The sequence below is a fragment of the Bradysia coprophila genome, unplaced genomic scaffold (genome assembly GCF_014529535.1).
Source record: "Bradysia coprophila strain Holo2 unplaced genomic scaffold, BU_Bcop_v1 contig_232, whole genome shotgun sequence".
Taxonomy (NCBI): Eukaryota; Metazoa; Arthropoda; class Insecta; order Diptera; family Sciaridae; genus Bradysia; species Bradysia coprophila.
Window position 1 is genome coordinate 22,952,381 of NW_023503493.1, and position 16,421 is coordinate 22,968,801.

The 16,421-nt window shown below is 36.8% G+C and overlaps 2 protein-coding genes and 3 long non-coding RNA genes across 9 annotated transcripts; 1 reads left to right on the forward strand and 4 right to left on the reverse strand.

Moving 5' to 3' along the window:
• Window positions 1-208: 208 nt before the first annotated feature.
• Window positions 209-966, reverse strand: LOC119076396. Of its 2 annotated transcripts, none has more exons than XR_005087613.1 (3): window positions 888-966; window positions 557-728; window positions 209-483 (listed from the first exon to the last, which is right to left on the reverse strand). It is a non-coding gene; the product is annotated as an uncharacterized LOC119076396 (long non-coding RNA). The 2 variants fall into 2 exon arrangements; XR_005087614.1 differs by having other exon boundaries at window positions 817-908.
• Window positions 967-2,666: 1,700 nt separating this feature from the next.
• Window positions 2,667-12,663, reverse strand: LOC119076364 (Golgi apparatus protein 1-like). Of its 3 annotated transcripts, XM_037183069.1 has the most exons (11): window positions 12,280-12,663; window positions 10,948-11,886; window positions 10,657-10,883; window positions 10,423-10,588; window positions 10,194-10,361; window positions 9,801-10,132; window positions 9,537-9,735; window positions 8,687-9,425; window positions 8,435-8,541; window positions 8,245-8,362; window positions 2,667-2,808 (listed from the first exon to the last, which is right to left on the reverse strand). In XM_037183069.1, exons 1-11 carry the CDS (start codon window positions 12,553-12,555, stop codon window positions 2,789-2,791), a joined length of 3,291 nt encoding a protein of 1,096 aa, XP_037038964.1. In that variant the 5' UTR covers window positions 12,556-12,663; the 3' UTR covers window positions 2,667-2,788. The 3 variants fall into 3 exon arrangements, with proteins under 3 accessions (XP_037038964.1, XP_037038965.1, XP_037038962.1); XM_037183070.1 differs by lacking the exon at window positions 2,667-2,808 and having other exon boundaries at window positions 8,073-8,362; window positions 9,552-9,735; XM_037183067.1 differs by lacking the exon at window positions 2,667-2,808 and having other exon boundaries at window positions 8,073-8,362.
• On the forward strand, window positions 6,616-7,725 carry LOC119076389. 2 transcript variants are annotated; one of them, XM_037183113.1, is made up of 4 exons: window positions 6,616-6,844; window positions 6,975-7,041; window positions 7,135-7,219; window positions 7,283-7,725. In XM_037183113.1, exons 1-4 carry the CDS (start codon window positions 6,824-6,826, stop codon window positions 7,644-7,646), a joined length of 537 nt encoding a protein of 178 aa, XP_037039008.1. In that variant the 5' UTR covers window positions 6,616-6,823; the 3' UTR covers window positions 7,647-7,725. The 2 variants fall into 2 exon arrangements, with proteins under 2 accessions (XP_037039008.1, XP_037039007.1); XM_037183112.1 differs by having other exon boundaries at window positions 6,617-6,844; window positions 7,135-7,725.
• Window positions 12,664-14,132: 1,469 nt separating the features above from the next.
• LOC119076398 lies at window positions 14,133-14,530 on the reverse strand. Its single transcript, XR_005087615.1, has 3 exons — window positions 14,417-14,530; window positions 14,286-14,357; window positions 14,133-14,212 (listed from the first exon to the last, which is right to left on the reverse strand). It is a non-coding gene; the product is annotated as an uncharacterized LOC119076398 (long non-coding RNA).
• A 62-nt stretch (window positions 14,531-14,592) lies between these two features.
• On the reverse strand, window positions 14,593-15,323 carry LOC119076400. Its single transcript, XR_005087617.1, has 3 exons — window positions 15,028-15,323; window positions 14,829-14,967; window positions 14,593-14,768 (listed from the first exon to the last, which is right to left on the reverse strand). It is a non-coding gene; the product is annotated as an uncharacterized LOC119076400 (long non-coding RNA).
• Window positions 15,324-16,421: the final 1,098 nt, after the last annotated feature.

Genomic DNA, 16,421 nt, shown 5'->3' on the forward strand with positions numbered 1-16,421 from the left:
TGTCTTTTCGGTAATCAAAAATTGAATTTTTGTTTAATGGTTTCGTACCGTAAAAAAGTTCCCAGCTTACACTTTTGTTGGGACAACTTTCCTTAGTATTTTCTTAGGGAGATTTTTTTTTCTTTTCGGTGAATAATTTTAGCGACAAACACAAAATATTACTTGTTATGTTAAGCGATAATTAAATATGATCTGCATCTGTACTTGTGCATTTAAGAAGAAACAGGATTTAATTAAAGATCATTTTTCCACTACAAAAAATTGTCTTTTTATTATTGTATGCAACATACCATTCTTATTTAGTACTAAGAACGTGTTATGCCTGATGTCAAGCAAAATCAGCAGAAATTCTAATAAGCACAGTCACATCCATCACATCCGTCACATCCATCACATCCATCACATGCATCGCAGCAGTCACCGGAATCATCGCAAGAGCAGCATCCATCATTATTATTATCTGAATGACGAAGGAAGCAGCATCTGTGAAGGCGTTTAGAAAATGATTTTTTTTTTAGTTTACCGATTCACTTTTTGTCACATTGTCATATCTTACAATATCAACGAACCACCGCATGTGTCATCAGTCGGATCATTCCAACAACTACAGCACTTATCTTCCGCTTCTTTCTTTCTTTGTTCTTCCTCTTCACCTTCATTTTCACTCTGTGATTCTATGAGCACCGTTCTGCTCAAAGGATTGTATTTGGGTGGGTCAGTTATCACTTCTAAAAAACAGTTGACTTAGTTAGGCGTTTTTAGTACTATTATCTACTATTGTTTTGTAACAATTGAAAAGAGTTAAACGGGTTTTACTTGACCGATAAATAGCCAATGGTTAAAGGATTGATATTAAATATCAAATTTTGCCAACACGTTTTCCTTACCCAATGGAATTTCATTTCTTTTGCAGCCATACCCAACGTTATCTGTTATCTCTTTCAACAAATATCACAATTTTATAGCACTCCAAAAATACGGTGTCTATATAAGTGAAGCTATTCACTTACCATATGTAAGCGGTAAGCCACTTGTTGTTCGATTAATCAAGTGAATTAAATTAACAAAATGGTAGCACCACCTGGATAATTCATGAAGCAATTTGAATTATTTGTGAATTATAACTGCAAAATAATTCATGGCGAACGCTATAAATAGATATATGAGCGGTGTCGGGTAATCTCGCATACATACCAGCGTGTGCACGATTCCAAATCTATTGGGTAATCTTGCACGTGTGTCTAGGAGGAATCTTACTCACGGTAGAATTTGTCTGCGACATTGTTTGTGCTAAATTTTTGCAAAATGAATATGGTGTACCAAAGAAAAATTGCTTTTCTACAAAATGCAAGCTTGTCCTTTTTTTGACACACACTTTTTCATTCCATAATATTCATTCCACAAATTTTCTAATTTTGGCCCATCATTTCCATGTTTAAAATATTTTGCACATTGATTCCCCCCAGACACTGAAAAAGGTGAATCTCGCACCGTGCCAAATTCACCCCGGAAAATGAATCTCGCGCACCATCAACTTTTTATGGTGCGCAAAAGTGCTCGTTTCCCTCAATTTTACATGCGTCACTTATGAAATAGGCGTACTCATGCGAACGTTGATTACCAGAATTTAGTTGATAACAATTTTAGTTGTTGCAGTCATATGTATTAGTATGATTTTAATAACTGTGCTGTGATACGATATTTTTTGATCTGTTTATTACTACGAGTATACAAGCGTTAAATTTTTTCGGACAGATCAGTGGAAAGTTAATCTATATAGTTCTTTGACTTAAAATTTCGCCACCCATTATTGAAATTGTGACGCATAAACGATCAATATCCAAACTAATACCAGCAACGTGTATTATCAATTGGCAGGCATTCAATAGAAGTACCACATTACCGCTAAAATTTGTGTGTAACGAAATAGTATCTTTGTTCATCCGGGCGAATTGTCCTCGTCCTAAACATTATATCCATGACCGCAAAAGAATTGTAACCGAGAATCGATACTAGAAAAATTCTGAACCAGCTTTAGCAGCACTCTTAGAAATTCATCCCACACTTCATGTGTCTCGACGCTGATTGAACCAAAATATTAGCATCATCGCAAATAGTTTTTCCATGGATAACTCCGTTTCAAGACTTTCGACCATCGAACTTACACATTCAAACTTGCCCCTTATATTGACGGTACCACTCGGACTTCCGTTAGGGCTCCCCAAGTGCGTGTTACTTTGAACTAACAACAACCATTGCCGCTTAGCAGGTGATCTAGTTTATTGAATTGACATTTAATCATCGGAATTACCTGTTCTTACTCCCATTAACAGCGACTTACTTGTTATCTTTGTCCATTACATGAAAAACTCCGTTTTAAGCATCCCAAATCACTCTTTTGTACACCTAGTACTTTTGAAAGACTCACTCAAAATCTGTTACTTCATCAGACTTCATTATTCTATTTAAGAGAACCTATCAACGTTGGATCATTTGTTCATATTCATGTCAAATCTGATTAAACGAACATTCGTCTTGATTGCGTAGCATAAGTCAACACTTAAATCTTCGAATAGTAAGACAGAAATAGTCATTACTCCATTACCGGTGTGTATAACAAACGAAAGTCAAGATACTAAAAATCAAAATCTTTATTCCACTCTAGGTCACAGAAAACAATCCTCATTCATCAAAATTTTACAAATTGATTCGAATTCGAGCTTTCAAGAGAAACAAAAATTGGTTGAGTTCGACCCTACTTATTTTTCGCAATGCCTTGCCTTCGAAACTAGCGACCGAAAAACATACCAAAAATGAAAGTAAAGCCAACTGCTGAGAGCCCTAACACAATAAAATATCGTGTGTAGACAAGTTGTGTAGGCAACAAAGCTAACATTCGAAAAAGATAATTGTCTTCAAACTACCCTGCCAGATTGCGGTAGAGCAGTAAACGTATAAAACCCTGTATTTCTAACAGGTCTAAAAAAATCTTTTAAGTTTGGAAAAACCTCAACGTCTGCAACTTTGAAGCAGCGAGAACTTTGGTGGTAGAAATATGGGAATTTTGTTGAAGATTAATCTAGAATCTTTGATACAACTCATATATGGCTAAATGTACAGCTCTTTGTTACCAATTTTTTTGACGTTTCGCATACTTGACATATGAAAACATTTTTATATTGTAACGTAGCAGCAATACAAAAAGTGAAATTAATTAAATAAAAATAATTTATTTCGGTAAAATAATTCCAGAAACGTGTTCCTGTGAGGTTTTTGTACTTGTGAGCATGTAAAGTACTTCTCGAAAGTTTTTGTGTTAGTCATGATTTGTCGCTTTGCGTCAACCTCACACATGAAAGTGTCAATTTTGTAACGTAGCAGCACAACAATTTTGGTGTGATTTTCTATAAAAATTGATTAAATTTATAATTTTTTTTCCAAATAATAACAGGTCTACTAATACTCTACAGAATCTAGTAAAAAAATTAGATACCATTCCCTCTCATTCCCTCAATAATTGAAGAAGTTTAACAGAAAATGCCTTTTTTAGATCACATACATTTTCCCATATACATTCGAGCACGATGCGTTCAGACATCTAGAACTAAGTTGTGTTATTCAGGTATTTAGTTTAATCGAAACGTATTAGAGGTTTCATGTTAAAATGTTTCGTTTCTCATCTTCTCAAAGAATTCTAGAAGCTCGATCCCAGCGGACAAAATGAGAGAAACCTATCGACTGACGCAGAAGCTTAGCAACTGAACAATCAAAATACGTCAACTTGGCGAGAAATAACCTTGTTAATCACTCATTTATCAAGAACGCGCATTAGCATAGTGCTCGTGACGCAAGTCCCATTACTAGAGAAACAATTCACAAAAGTTTTTTTTTATCGTAGACTGTGAAATACAGCAAATATTCAATTTCTTCTCATAAACGGTAACCGGCCTATTGAAGAAAACTAAGTATCCATACGACTCCAACGAGCCATCATACGTCGAATTCGGGGGTGATGTGGCCGAGATACAAGTATTTGAAGTTAAGGATCTCCCATACAAATTCGGTGTTTCCGTGCATGTAAACGAAATAAAAAATGCTTTGTTGCTTTGGTAGTTAGTTCCACTTAAGTTATAAAACTCCTAAATATTTAGAGGGTAGGTTCTGAAGGTCATTCTAAGACTTTGATCCGAGATGAATGTGGAGCCAGGGCCGGTCTGGCTACCCAAAGACCCTTCGGGCAAAACTTGAAAAAGACCTTCCGTTCGGGCGAGTCTTTCAGTTGGAGGAAGTGGTTATACTGTAGTCCATAAATAAATAGAACCTATTTTTAAAGAAGACTATAACTTTCGAAACTATTCTTCACATGAAATATTTTGCGAAACAAACATTTTGTTACAAAATCCCTTTCGATTGATATCTATACTCAACATAAACTAATTTTTAATGATTTAATGATACTTCAGTTAGCACGTGAGATGATGTAAAAAAAGGACTTACGTGTTGAAAAGAAAAGGCGCGAGCGGAGCGAGCGAGAAAAATTTCTCGATTCGCATTAATTCAATGAAAATTAATCGCTTTCTGCCGTTTCTTGTGGATCAAAAGATCATAAGAGAATTCTGTCAGAGTATAAGGAAAGTTTGGTGGATTCATCGATCCTTTCAGGAACATTCAAAAATTAGAACTAAGTCAGAGGAGTGAGGAGCTGTCAAGATGTAGGAGACCATGAGATCTGAAAGGTGCATCGGGCAACACTTAATCGCGTCGTGTGACTAATAACAAGTGACATCGATGCCTGACGAGAACAGCGTTGTTTTTACATCATAATATGTATAGAGTATTGTATACAATGTACACTGTACAAGTGTACTTCATGTTGCTGGATTAGAATCGTTAGTTAATTCTTGTGAGCATTGTGTTTCTTCGGCAGTTGGATTTTTTCAAATTTTTCAACATTTTTTCAATTTTAAATTTTGACCCAAAAAACAATTTAGAAAGGAAATTTTACACAAAAAAATGCGTCACCAGTGGCAGATCAATAAACTTTTTTGAACTTGAATACCTGTTCTACTACATTTTTTTGGGTAAAATTTTCTTTGTAAATTGTGACTTGCGTCACATTTCCCTAATTAATGGTTTTTGTCTGATCGTATTCATTTCAATCCAAGGCTATATAGTGGGGAGGTCCCGCGGATCGCTATTTTATTAGATACGCGGTTATACACAAAAAAGAATCCACCAACTATGAAAATGTCATTTTTTTTTTCTCTGCATCCGCGGAACCTCCCCAGTATATAGCCTTCTTTCAATCATCATGCACTCTGAGACATTATTTCGGCCGGCTTAGGAGATGACATAGGGAATAACCAAGCTGCCTTCCAGGAGGATTGGCTAAGAGTTTTTCAACTAACAAGAATGAAAGAAAGAAGAACCATGCTTTTTTACAACCGCATAAAGTTTATTCAATTTTTCAAGTACATTGGTTTCTTGGTTTCTGAACTTAATAATCTCGTCATTTAACTACCTAACGCAATAGCTTTAAATTCACAGTTTACATTGTTCGATTCATTTCTTTTTCCGAATCTTGCTGCAAATCCTTTTAACAACATTGCAACGATTCATTTTGAGAACCTTCAACAATATGTTTGAATCCATAAGATGATATTTTGTAATCAGACGCCTGTACGAACGATTTCCTCAATAGAAACGAGTACCTTCTACACTCTCTTCAATTAAACAACGTAAAAGAGATTTTTCTTTGTTCATAGTTTTCAATGTTCACCAAACTTCGTTTTCCTGCGTGATTCCCGTACTCGGAAAGCATCACACCCTTTTCTTCACAAGCAGGAACTAATTCTTCGTAAACAATTTTTTTTGCCGCTTCCAAAGAAAGCAGACTGAAATCACTAACAATGCGAAACGTAAATGTTGCCATTGTTAAACTTTTTAATTTTCAATTCGAATTTAGTACCAGATATTCTTCCGTGTACACCGAGCAACCGAGTTTTTTTTTCGATATGAAAGAGTGCGCCAATTCTGACAACTCTAAACAGTGCAGTTTTATGATTGCTTGCGCCCTTGGTGTACACATTTTTTAACATTTATTTTTTCAAATTTCCCACAATTGCGTGTTAGCATCCAGGACAGAAAACTGTAATCAATTCAGAACCTCAGGATCTGATAAGGTTTCATTAGCCCTGAAAGAAATGTAGCTGCTGAATGCAAGGATCACATGCACCACTTGTCTGTGCTATTACTTTTCAGCATATCCCAGAACAAAACTATTAGTTTTTGACCAGAAATTACCTGATAGGAAGCCTTAATGGGCGACATTATATTCGTTCTACATACACATAGGGCAACAATTTGTTTTGAAATTAAGTGACAACTCAACAGGAAAACATTCGCATAACTTGAAGACAACAGAAAACATTAAAAATGTTAATCTAATCTAGCCTGTTGAGTTTTCGTCAATCGGTCGTATCACAACAATAATCCATCATGTTTAATTAATTAATCAAATTCGTTTTACTAACATCAGGAATTCCCTCCTTCGAATGTATACTGGCAATGCAGATTATGATAACAAAGATTATGATAACCTGCAGATGGCACTCTCATTATTTTCGTTTCCATTTTGTTCGTAAAAAGATGACATGTAAAGTTTACGCGCGGTCTGATCTAGTTAAATGTCAGCTGTTTTTAATTTTCATTTTCACCTGGGTGTTTACTGTCGCTATCATTTTTATTCACATGCACTAGCCACAGTGATAACAAACAAACAAACAAAAACGCTTCAGCAGTTTATACTCCACACAATTGAATCATGACAGCTATTAACAGAGAGGTATGTGTCGATCATTTTTTTTTTTTTTAATTTAAAACATCAGTGCCGACATTTATCATTTAAGAAAAAATTAGCACTTTGACACATTCCAGTCTTTCAAAGTGAAATTGTTTTTCTCGTTAAATTGTAGAAAGCCAGACCATCGTCCACACAAGACACGGACAAATGTGTGCATACCGCTTCCAGCCTAGGATTGTGTAAGTTTTTTTTTGATCTGATTGAAGAGATTTGAACATGTTTTGAAGCTTCGATCGGACATTTGTTTATGTTCCGTTTTTGTTTCTATGAAGGTCAATGCAAAAGGGAAATGGAACAGAAATTTCAAGATTTTAAGAAGCTTACTGGTGACATATTTAAGGAACAATTGCAAGAGAAGTTAAATGAAAAAACGAAGAAATTGGAAACTTTTTCTGATAACTTAATCCGGGAAAATGTTAGGTTAAGAAAAGACAATGACAACGTTGACGCTCTGCGGAAACTTCACGACAACGTTTCTAGACAAGTTTCAATACACGAGACACTTATAGATAAACAGAAAAAAGATATTTCAACCCTTCAATCTGCAGTCAACGGTCTTACCGAACAGAACAAAGAACTTCAGGTCGTAGTCACAGATCTCACCGAACGAAACAAAGAACTACAGGTCGTAGTCACAGATCTCACCGAACGAAACAAAGAACACACTGATCGGAACGAAGAACTTACTGGAAACGAAAAACTTCAAGTCACAGTCAACGAACTTAAAGCCGTTTTGAAAGAATTACAAAGTAGAATGACAGTTGTTGAGGACAAGGTTCGATGAACGACAAAGAGAGACCAAGCAGGAAATGTAACGAAAGTAATTTAAATACTGAATCAATTACAGCTGAGTACTAAGTTTTCCACAATTTTTTGTTGTTTTTATTTATTATCTTCTTGAAAACTCTTTTTTCGGAACCTTGATACAAGAGACCTAGGATCAGGTCGAGCTTATTGCTCCTTTGATTGGTTGGAATTTTGTGATGAAGACGTACGTAGTACTACGTTTCGGAAAGTATCTCTTGCTTCTGGCGTAAAGTTAAGGTCTGTTCGAAAAGGGTTCGAAATAGCTCGAGCTATTAGTGATGATGGATTTTCTTTTTCTTGTATGGGGTCGTAAGCCTTGGTCAACACTTAAATCTTCGAATAGTAAGACAGAAATAGTCATTACTCCATTACCGGTGTGTATAACAAACGAAAGTCAAGATACTAAAAATCAAAATCTTTATTCCATTCTAGGTCACAGAAAACAATCCTCATTCATCAAAATTTTACAAATTGATTCGAATTCGAGCTTTCAAGAGAAACAAAAATTGGTTGAGTTCGACCCTACTTATTTTTCGCAATGCCTTGCCTTCGAAACTAGCGACCGAAAAACATACCAAAAATGAAAGTAAAGCCAACTGCTGAGAGCCCTAACACAATAAAATATCGCCGAGCTGGTGATGTAGCTACCTGCGAATAGAGCTGCCCCAAGTCTTCTGGTGCGTGAGCGATCAACTGTCGATATGAGAAAAAAAACATTGATTTACAGAGTGGAAGTGGAAAAAATTGTTTGCAAAATGTAATTACCGGCGCTGCATTTCGGAACATTTCCATTCGCTTTTCCAATTTCGATTTACAATCCGGTTCCAACGCCTTTGATTCGTCGGCGAGTATCACTTGAAGACATTTTAGTACTGGAAAACAAAATTTGTTCAACGATTCAAAATGGAAATTGGATTTTTTTTTAAGGAAATCGTTTTGAACACAAGAGAAACTGATGAGGTGACTCAATAACTAGGAAAAATAATGCGAACGTCGTTCAATAATGACTATACTCACGCCTTCCATTTCCGCGAGGCACGTTTGAACAATACTTCAGTAGATCCACGGTGCATGCCCGTTGTAGCAGAGGATCCACATGTATGTCTGCCTTGGCCTCTTGAATCAAGGTAGCCACCTCAAACTTGCACTCCTGCGCAATGATTTGATGATTCAAAAATGCCAATTTTAGACATTCCTCGACTTCACCGTACTCTTCAACGTCATCTTTCGGTTTACACAGAAACGAAATTTCGGCACTGCACACAGATTTCAGCAGCGGATTCAATTTATAATTCAAAGCTTGCTCGTGCAACACTTCAGTCATTTGCTCTTCGCACTTTTTCGTCAGCTTCCCCTCACGGAATTTGGTTTTCAGGCAACCCACAACCTTGCCGTTCAATTCTTCATTTTGTTTAGCGGACGCTACAACATTGGTACAATATTCGGCAATATTTTCTGAGCACGCGTTTTGCAGCATAGGATTGAATCGATAATCCATATTTTGCGCAATCATGCGATTGACAACAACCAATTTGCACACACCATCAAACAGAGGTTCGTCCTTGTGAATTTTTAGACATTCCAATGTCTTGGAGGTTTCAGTTTCCCGGCAATATTGCCGTATCATGGCCGCACAAGAATTCAATAATGTGTAATCGGTCGCACTATCTGTCAGCTCTGACTTTCTAATAGCGAAAATTGCGTGCCGACACGTTGGTCCCAGTTTTTCGTGCTGATTTTGTAGGCATTCTAATACCTGCCGAAATAAAATTAGTGTCAAAAATTGAAATGCGGTAAGCCCATCGGTTGAAAGAACGTAAAGAAGCAATGAAAATGTTGAAATGGAATGAATGAACAAAACACTTGCATTTTTCTTATTCACCTGGCCAGCACCATTTGGGACATTCAAACAAAATGTTTTTATGTCCTCCTTACAAGCACTTTTCAATTTTGGATCAAAATCGATATTTTCCCGTTGCTGGTATAACTGAGCACGCACTTGCTGTCTGCATTCCTTCGGTATAGTATGCCGTTGACCTTTCAGGGTGTCATTTCGCATTACCTCACTGAAATCAAATTGCGAGACGAAGTAAGATTTGGTGGTTACAGTGCTCAAAAGTCGATTTCTTACCTCAAACACTCCACTACATCGTACTTGGTATTGCTATTCGGACAGAATCTCATTACATGCGGTCGACACGCTTCTTTGAATTTGTAGGTGAAGTGATAATTCTTCAGTGAAGTAATTTGAAAGTGTTCGATTACTGCACGACATTTGATGTTTTGCCGGAAATCCGCATCATTTTTGTGTGCAATCAAACATTCCATCATGTCACCTTCATCTCTACCATTTTTCAATATGGAATCACAGTGCCTTTCCATTTCGTTACGGCAATGGGACATTATGATTGGATTCAATTCGATGTGCGCGGCCTCCTCTTCGGTATAGGTAATGACCGCGGTCTACGGACGTTCATCGTTAAGAATTATTGAAATCATTGAAAATTATTACAACACCACGCACCTTACAGTTCTCAGCTAGTTTCTCTAAGTTGTCCTGCAGACATTGCATTTCTTCACCTTTTTGCGTTTTATCGAAGCAAAAATTGGCTAGGTCGTCTATGCACATATCCTCGACTTCTGGAATCAGATCAACCGAAATAGCACGTTGCCTCATAACACGTTTTATTTCCTAAGAGAGAACAACCATGACTTTAGACTTCAGAACTGGCAATCACAATTTATCAGCGTACCTGGAAGCATTCGGGTTTCAGTTGAACGTTTTTATCTAGATGAAAGGCACTTCTGTATAAACATGGTAAAATTAATGGTCCTCGATCCGGATCCATGGGAGCATTATCAGCGTCATCCCATGACGGCTTAGCATGGCAAAGGGAAATGGCGTCAGCTTTGCAATTTCTGTAGATTAATCAATAAAATGATGGGTTGATTAACAAAGTTTGCTTATGGTTCTTGAGGTATCCCACCTGTACAATTGTGGGTCCAATTTAAAGTCACGCGCCACAAAATATTGAATTTGCATGAGAGCAACTTCGCAGTCAGACGTCATAAGTTTTGTTCCGATTTTCTCCATTAAGCAAGACATAACTCGAGCATCACCACTGCTAGCATCACGACAAGCTAAATCTACAACTGGCTTGCATGCGTTTCGCAAAACTGGATCGACACGCCAATCTTCTGCAACATCGCTCACCTTTAAAAAGAGAAAATCAGATTAATTTCACAGAGAAAATTGATTTATGTGACCGATCAAATACCTTTATGACCATTTCCAAAGCTCTTTGGCACGTCGACGTTATTCTGCGATCCTTTTTCTTTTTCGGTCTTGCGTGTTCCATTAAACAATGGATGGTTTTACCCGCAGCCTCCAAATTATCACAAAATTTTGTTATGTCATCAGCGCAACCAGTCAAAATTTCCGGAGAGAGTTGAAAATCGTCCATCAGCAATTTCCGATGATCTGTCATTTCGGCCAGACATTCTGGTGATATTTTTGTATTATTTTTATTAGCTGCTTCCAAACACAAAAGAATTTGTGCTAGTCGAACATCTTTGTCTTCGGAAACGCCTCGTCGACATTTGTTGTTCTTAATGTCTTCTCTGCATGCTCTTGCCAGACCTTTGCTTACTTTGTAGTCGTGTGCAATAAGTTTGTCGCGACGCAGCAGTTGCTCTTTACACAGAGATGACATGGTTTGATCATTTTTATTTCTAATCAGACATTTATACACGGCTCCCGTTCCCGGCCTTATGTCCGGACAAAATCGCCGTGTATCTTCCGTACACGCTAAGAATAACTTTTTATCGAGTCTCACATTGTCCGACTGTAGTTCAGACAAACGTAAAATGCCCTTCCTGTATTCCTTTGTTAAATCGTCAATCTTGCTTTGTAAGAAGGCTAAAGTGTCAACTTGTGACAGAGTATTTTTATCGGTACTCAAACGTCCACAGAAATTTTCTTTAATGTCGCTTTCACAATCTCGTACAAATGATCCGATTAATCGAAAATCCGAAAATGCAACCCATTCCAGCTTTTGAATAACACTTCGACATCCGGCACTTTTAATGTCATTTTGATGATCCAGTAAGCAGGCCAACATGTGTCCCGGCTCTTTAGTTACTTTACAGCTCATTTTAGGTAGATCATTTGCACAGACTTTTTGTGTCAATCTGGCCACGTTAACATCTTCGAGAAGCTGTTGAAATAAAACATTTGTGTAAATTCGGATGACAGACTTTGCATCAATTAATGTGAGAAACTTTCATTGGTTTGCATTCATTAGAACATCATTTTCATAATTGAAGTAATGTTTCTAATTGAGTGATTACGTTGACAATGGAAAATAAAATGTGTTTTGAACGTTACATGACGTTAATGAAAACAGAGATAGGAAACGTAATCAATTTGATCCAATAAATTGAGCCAAAGAATATTTTTATTTAGACTAGATGGTGTAAAACCGTCGTTGAAGAAACAAACATTCGAATTTTTTTTAGGTAAAAATGTAAAAACATAAAAATTGTCCTACATTAATAACTCTCGATCTCGCTCTCAATATTTAAATTGGAAATGGAATTCGATTATTTACTTCTGACGTATGAGACCAAATCGAGTGTTGGCATTCGTCCGGCAGAGACTCGATTTGTGATGTAAGAAACGTTTGTACGCATTCCAGAACGATTAAATCATCTGCATCGTCCGGTAAATTGCTGCACAAATTTTTTATTTCCCTACAAGCCGGTTCATTGATCAACTTTATGGGACCATGAATTACGTTCCTCTTTATTCGCACATCTACACCATTCTCAGCTGTTATGTTTACAACGAACAATATTAAAAGAAATATTGCCACAGAGTTTATCATCTTTCATCACTTAATTATAAACAATTTATTCCTGTAGAATCGTGAACATTTCAACGAAAATCTTTCCAAAATAATTTCTTGTTTACGGCGACACTGTTAGACTTAAAATGCAAAAGATGAATATGAAAAAGGTTGACTTTAGAAACGTCATCGCATTTCCGAAGCACCAATAAAAAGTAGCCGTGTCAGACAGGTGCGTACACACACAATTTCACAACCATTTCGAGACCTTGATCATTCACTGACAAAAAAGATTTTATAATATTACCTGTGGCAGGTAATATTTCGCCAGGTAATCTTTTTTCTCATATAAAAATACATTGCAGGTAACTTTATTTTGTATGGAAAAGAAAGTTACCTAGAGTCAAATTATCTGCTACATGTAATATTCTACTTTTTTGTCAGTGTTAGACATAGTAGTTTTTTGTAAGGTACACATTAGGCTAGGTTAAATATACTCATCATTCCAACTAGTTACGCGTATGCAAATATTTTATCTCCCTAGTGCGATAAAATACGTTCATACAGTACTGCATACGGGCGTCGTAAGTTGCAAATATCATCACTGAATCGTTATATACTATTAAGATGATATTTGCAACTTGAACTAGTGCGATAAAAACCTTTGCAAATCCTTTATCGCCCTAGTGCGATAAAACACGTTCATTCGGCATCGCACTCAGACGGCGTAAGTTGTCAATTGCCTTACTGAGTTGCATAAATTTCGTTTATCTTTGAGGAAGATTATATCCCTTGCCTTGCCTTCGGCTGGGGGTGCCATCCTCCAGCTCCGCAATAAACGAAATTCCCCGCAGATACACAATATATAAAACGTGCTGAGTGAATACGTTTGAAATAAAGACCGAAGTTTTCAACCGCAGGCGAAACGCATAACACCGCAACGTTTATTGAATCTTTGGCTTTGTGTTAATCAAAATATATTCAATAGATTTGTATACAAAATCTAAACCTCTTACTTCTGAAAACCAGTAACATTATTTATTTATTCTTAATACACTGAATAACCAAAGAAGTCTTTTGTTGCATAATTAATTCACATCCTAGATAAAACTGATACTAGTAGTGCACCCATAATCAATGACACGGTGATTGATGCTTTGCTTCCACTTCCATAACTAACATTGACTCGTGGGAGTACTCCATACTTTTCACTACCATGGCAATATCCATTGTAGATTGGCTGAGCAGGAACGCCTCGCCTGTGTAGGAATTTTATTTTAATTTATTTTTTCGAATCACATTATAAAAATTAACCATAAAAGGCGACATCGGTGTTCATCTAAACGATGCTTAGCATCAGCAGTCGTGCTTGAATTAACAGGTGACCACAGTCGCTCTGCCACGGCTCCTACAAATGGAAATAGTCGTGGAATAATGTTCGTTGCATCGACATATTCAGCCCAGAGTGCAGCCTCTCCGCCAAGAACTAATTGAGCTTCTTCGGATGTTACTGTGTGATGATTTATAAATATTGTGAAATAAAATGGTCGACAGAGTTTAACAACTGAAAAATAGACTCACTGTTCGGCAAGATTGGTTCGCACTCATAATATGCCTTCCAACTTTCTCCGTAATTTATATAATTCAAATACCAACACGATGACAACAACACTTGATATCCACCTTTTATTGCTCTCTGGCGCCGAATACAATTACGCATTGTTTTTAGAGAGTTGTGTGGAAAAGTCTAATAAAAAAATTCATTTTACCTCCATATATGGTTCCCACGGATCATCCTCACTACCTCCTTTCCATACTTGAAGAATCACATCTTTTTCAGGCTAAAAATTCGTATAGAATTTACAGTCAGCAGTAAACGAATTGTATAAACTACACTTACTACTACACCAAACTCTATCGGATCATGCCAAATTATCGGATGTCCGCCAATATTTTTTAAATTTTCCAATACTCTTCTAGTGTAATATTGTTGAACTTCTTTCATTTCCGTAAAACTGTTATTGCGATCATGAAGATTTTTATTTTTTTTGTGTAAAATTGTATAAGTACCTCATCCATTCCAAGATGAACATATTTATCCTTTGACACGCTTTCAACAATTTCTTTGAGGAAATCAGTCATGAATGTATAAGTGTTTTCATCCATAGGATTTAAAATTTCATAGGCAGCGTGATTGGGATAGTTTGCCGTTCCAGCGTTAATACCATCCCCAAAACATGGCGTTATCAGACCTTATTGGCACAAAGCGACATTACTAAATATTTACGAACACCAATGAAGTGAACTTATACTTGGAAAAGCCTTGCCAAAACCTTGAGTGTGACCCGGTGTATCAAACTCCAATATCACTCTGATGCCACGATCTCTTGCAAAGTCAATTATATGTTTTACATCAGACGGATCGTACACTAATTCCGGCAAGTAGGCTCCCTTGAAAAAATTCAACATTTTGCTGTAGTTATTCAATTGATTCACTTCAGCAATGCTAACCTTTTTCGATAGTTCCGGATATTTAACGCTAACGAAAGGAAAACTTTGGTCGTCAACAATATGCCAATGCAGTACATTCAACTTGTTGTAAGACAGTGACTCAATTACTTGCTCTATTATGGTAGATAATGTCGGGCAGAATCAATCATTAAACCTCTGTGGGGAAATCGGGGATGATCTCGTATTACTGTTTCATTGACAAAACGATGACTCGATTCACCATCCGTCCAAATCAACTGAGAAAACGTTTCTAATCCTCTTAAAGCACCCCACACTGTTTTCGCTGCAATTTTAGCCCTTCCTTCCGCACTCGCCGATGACACGGTTAAATTATCTAAATGTTTGATTAAAATACTAAAAGTTATTTACTCAATATACACTCTATTAAAGTCTATGCTGAGAGACACATTATTATCTATAAGAAAAACTCAAGTGCTACAATCAGCATCATTAAATTTTGAACGTTGCGTCATTATTCAAAAACCTAGCTTTTGCAAAAAACATTTTTGAAGTGATCATGGTAGTAATGCTCTTAGAGGATTACTAGCGGGCTACAGACACTGGTAGAATTAAAAAATCTCATTTACAAGCCTCATAATCGATGTCCGTATTCAGTTGTGGGTACTCATCGCAAAGATTCACCAACGGATCACGAGCGATTTCGATTTCAACCGTTGTTAGAAGAGGTAAATCAGTGTCAGGTGTAATAGTTAGGTTGCGAAACAAAAACTCCCATGAATATCGTTGTATGGCACGATTGAGAATAGCACAACCGTCAACGTTGGCCTTATACGAAAATGAATCCTTTGACGCAATTGAAACGACATTTTCCGTTTTCCCCCAGTAATTGGGTAGTGGCCACAAACTGCCTGGAGGCGATGGATTGCCCTTCAGAAACAAAAAACTATTTTCTTCTTTTCGTCATGTTGACAAAAATTTTCTCGATATACCTCTAAAGGAAGTCTTGCTGCTAGCTGCGATAGATGTCCTTCTGTCGATGTTGACAGAGTAAAAAGGAGTAAAATGCCACTATTTAACTTCAACCACATTGTTCAAACACGACTGGCTGATTAAAAATGAAAATATGAACTGAACATCAATAGATCTCTTAAAATATGGTCGAGTACTTAGCCAATAACTAAGATTAGATTAAGTGTAAGACATAATCGTTTATAAAAGCGGAACTCTATAGCCAAAGAAAAACGATAATATGACAAGTTGTTGTGGAGCGAAAACACCACAACGAACGGTAGGATAAGTGATTCGCTCTATTTATTCATGTCACAATTTATGAAGTAAAAGATTTTGCGTCGCACTTTATACGAAATAAGTAAAACTTCGGTTAGATGTGCGGTAGCTTTAACAGTTGCCACAGTGGCCAGTCGACGTTCTAG

Excerpts from the sequence above, each read along its gene's own strand:
- LOC119076389 (XM_037183112.1), top strand. The coding sequence starts at position 6,824 with ATGACAGCTATTAACAGAGAG. Across the intron at positions 6,845-6,974 it reads TGACAGCTATTAACAGAGAG|AAAGCCAGACCATCGTCCAC; the intron begins GTATGTGTCGAT and ends GTTAAATTGTAG. Across the intron at positions 7,042-7,134 it reads CGCTTCCAGCCTAGGATTGT|GTCAATGCAAAAGGGAAATG; the intron begins GTAAGTTTTTTT and ends GTTTCTATGAAG.
- LOC119076364 (XM_037183069.1), bottom strand. The coding sequence starts at position 12,555 with ATGATAAACTCTGTGGCAATATTTCTTTTAATATTGTTCGTTGTAAAC. Across the intron at positions 10,884-10,947 it reads CTTTGGAAATGGTCATAAAG|GTGAGCGATGTTGCAGAAGA; the intron begins GTATTTGATCGG and ends CTCTTTTTAAAG. Across the intron at positions 9,736-9,800 it reads GATGTAGTGGAGTGTTTGAG|TGAGGTAATGCGAAATGACA; the intron begins GTAAGAAATCGA and ends ATTTGATTTCAG.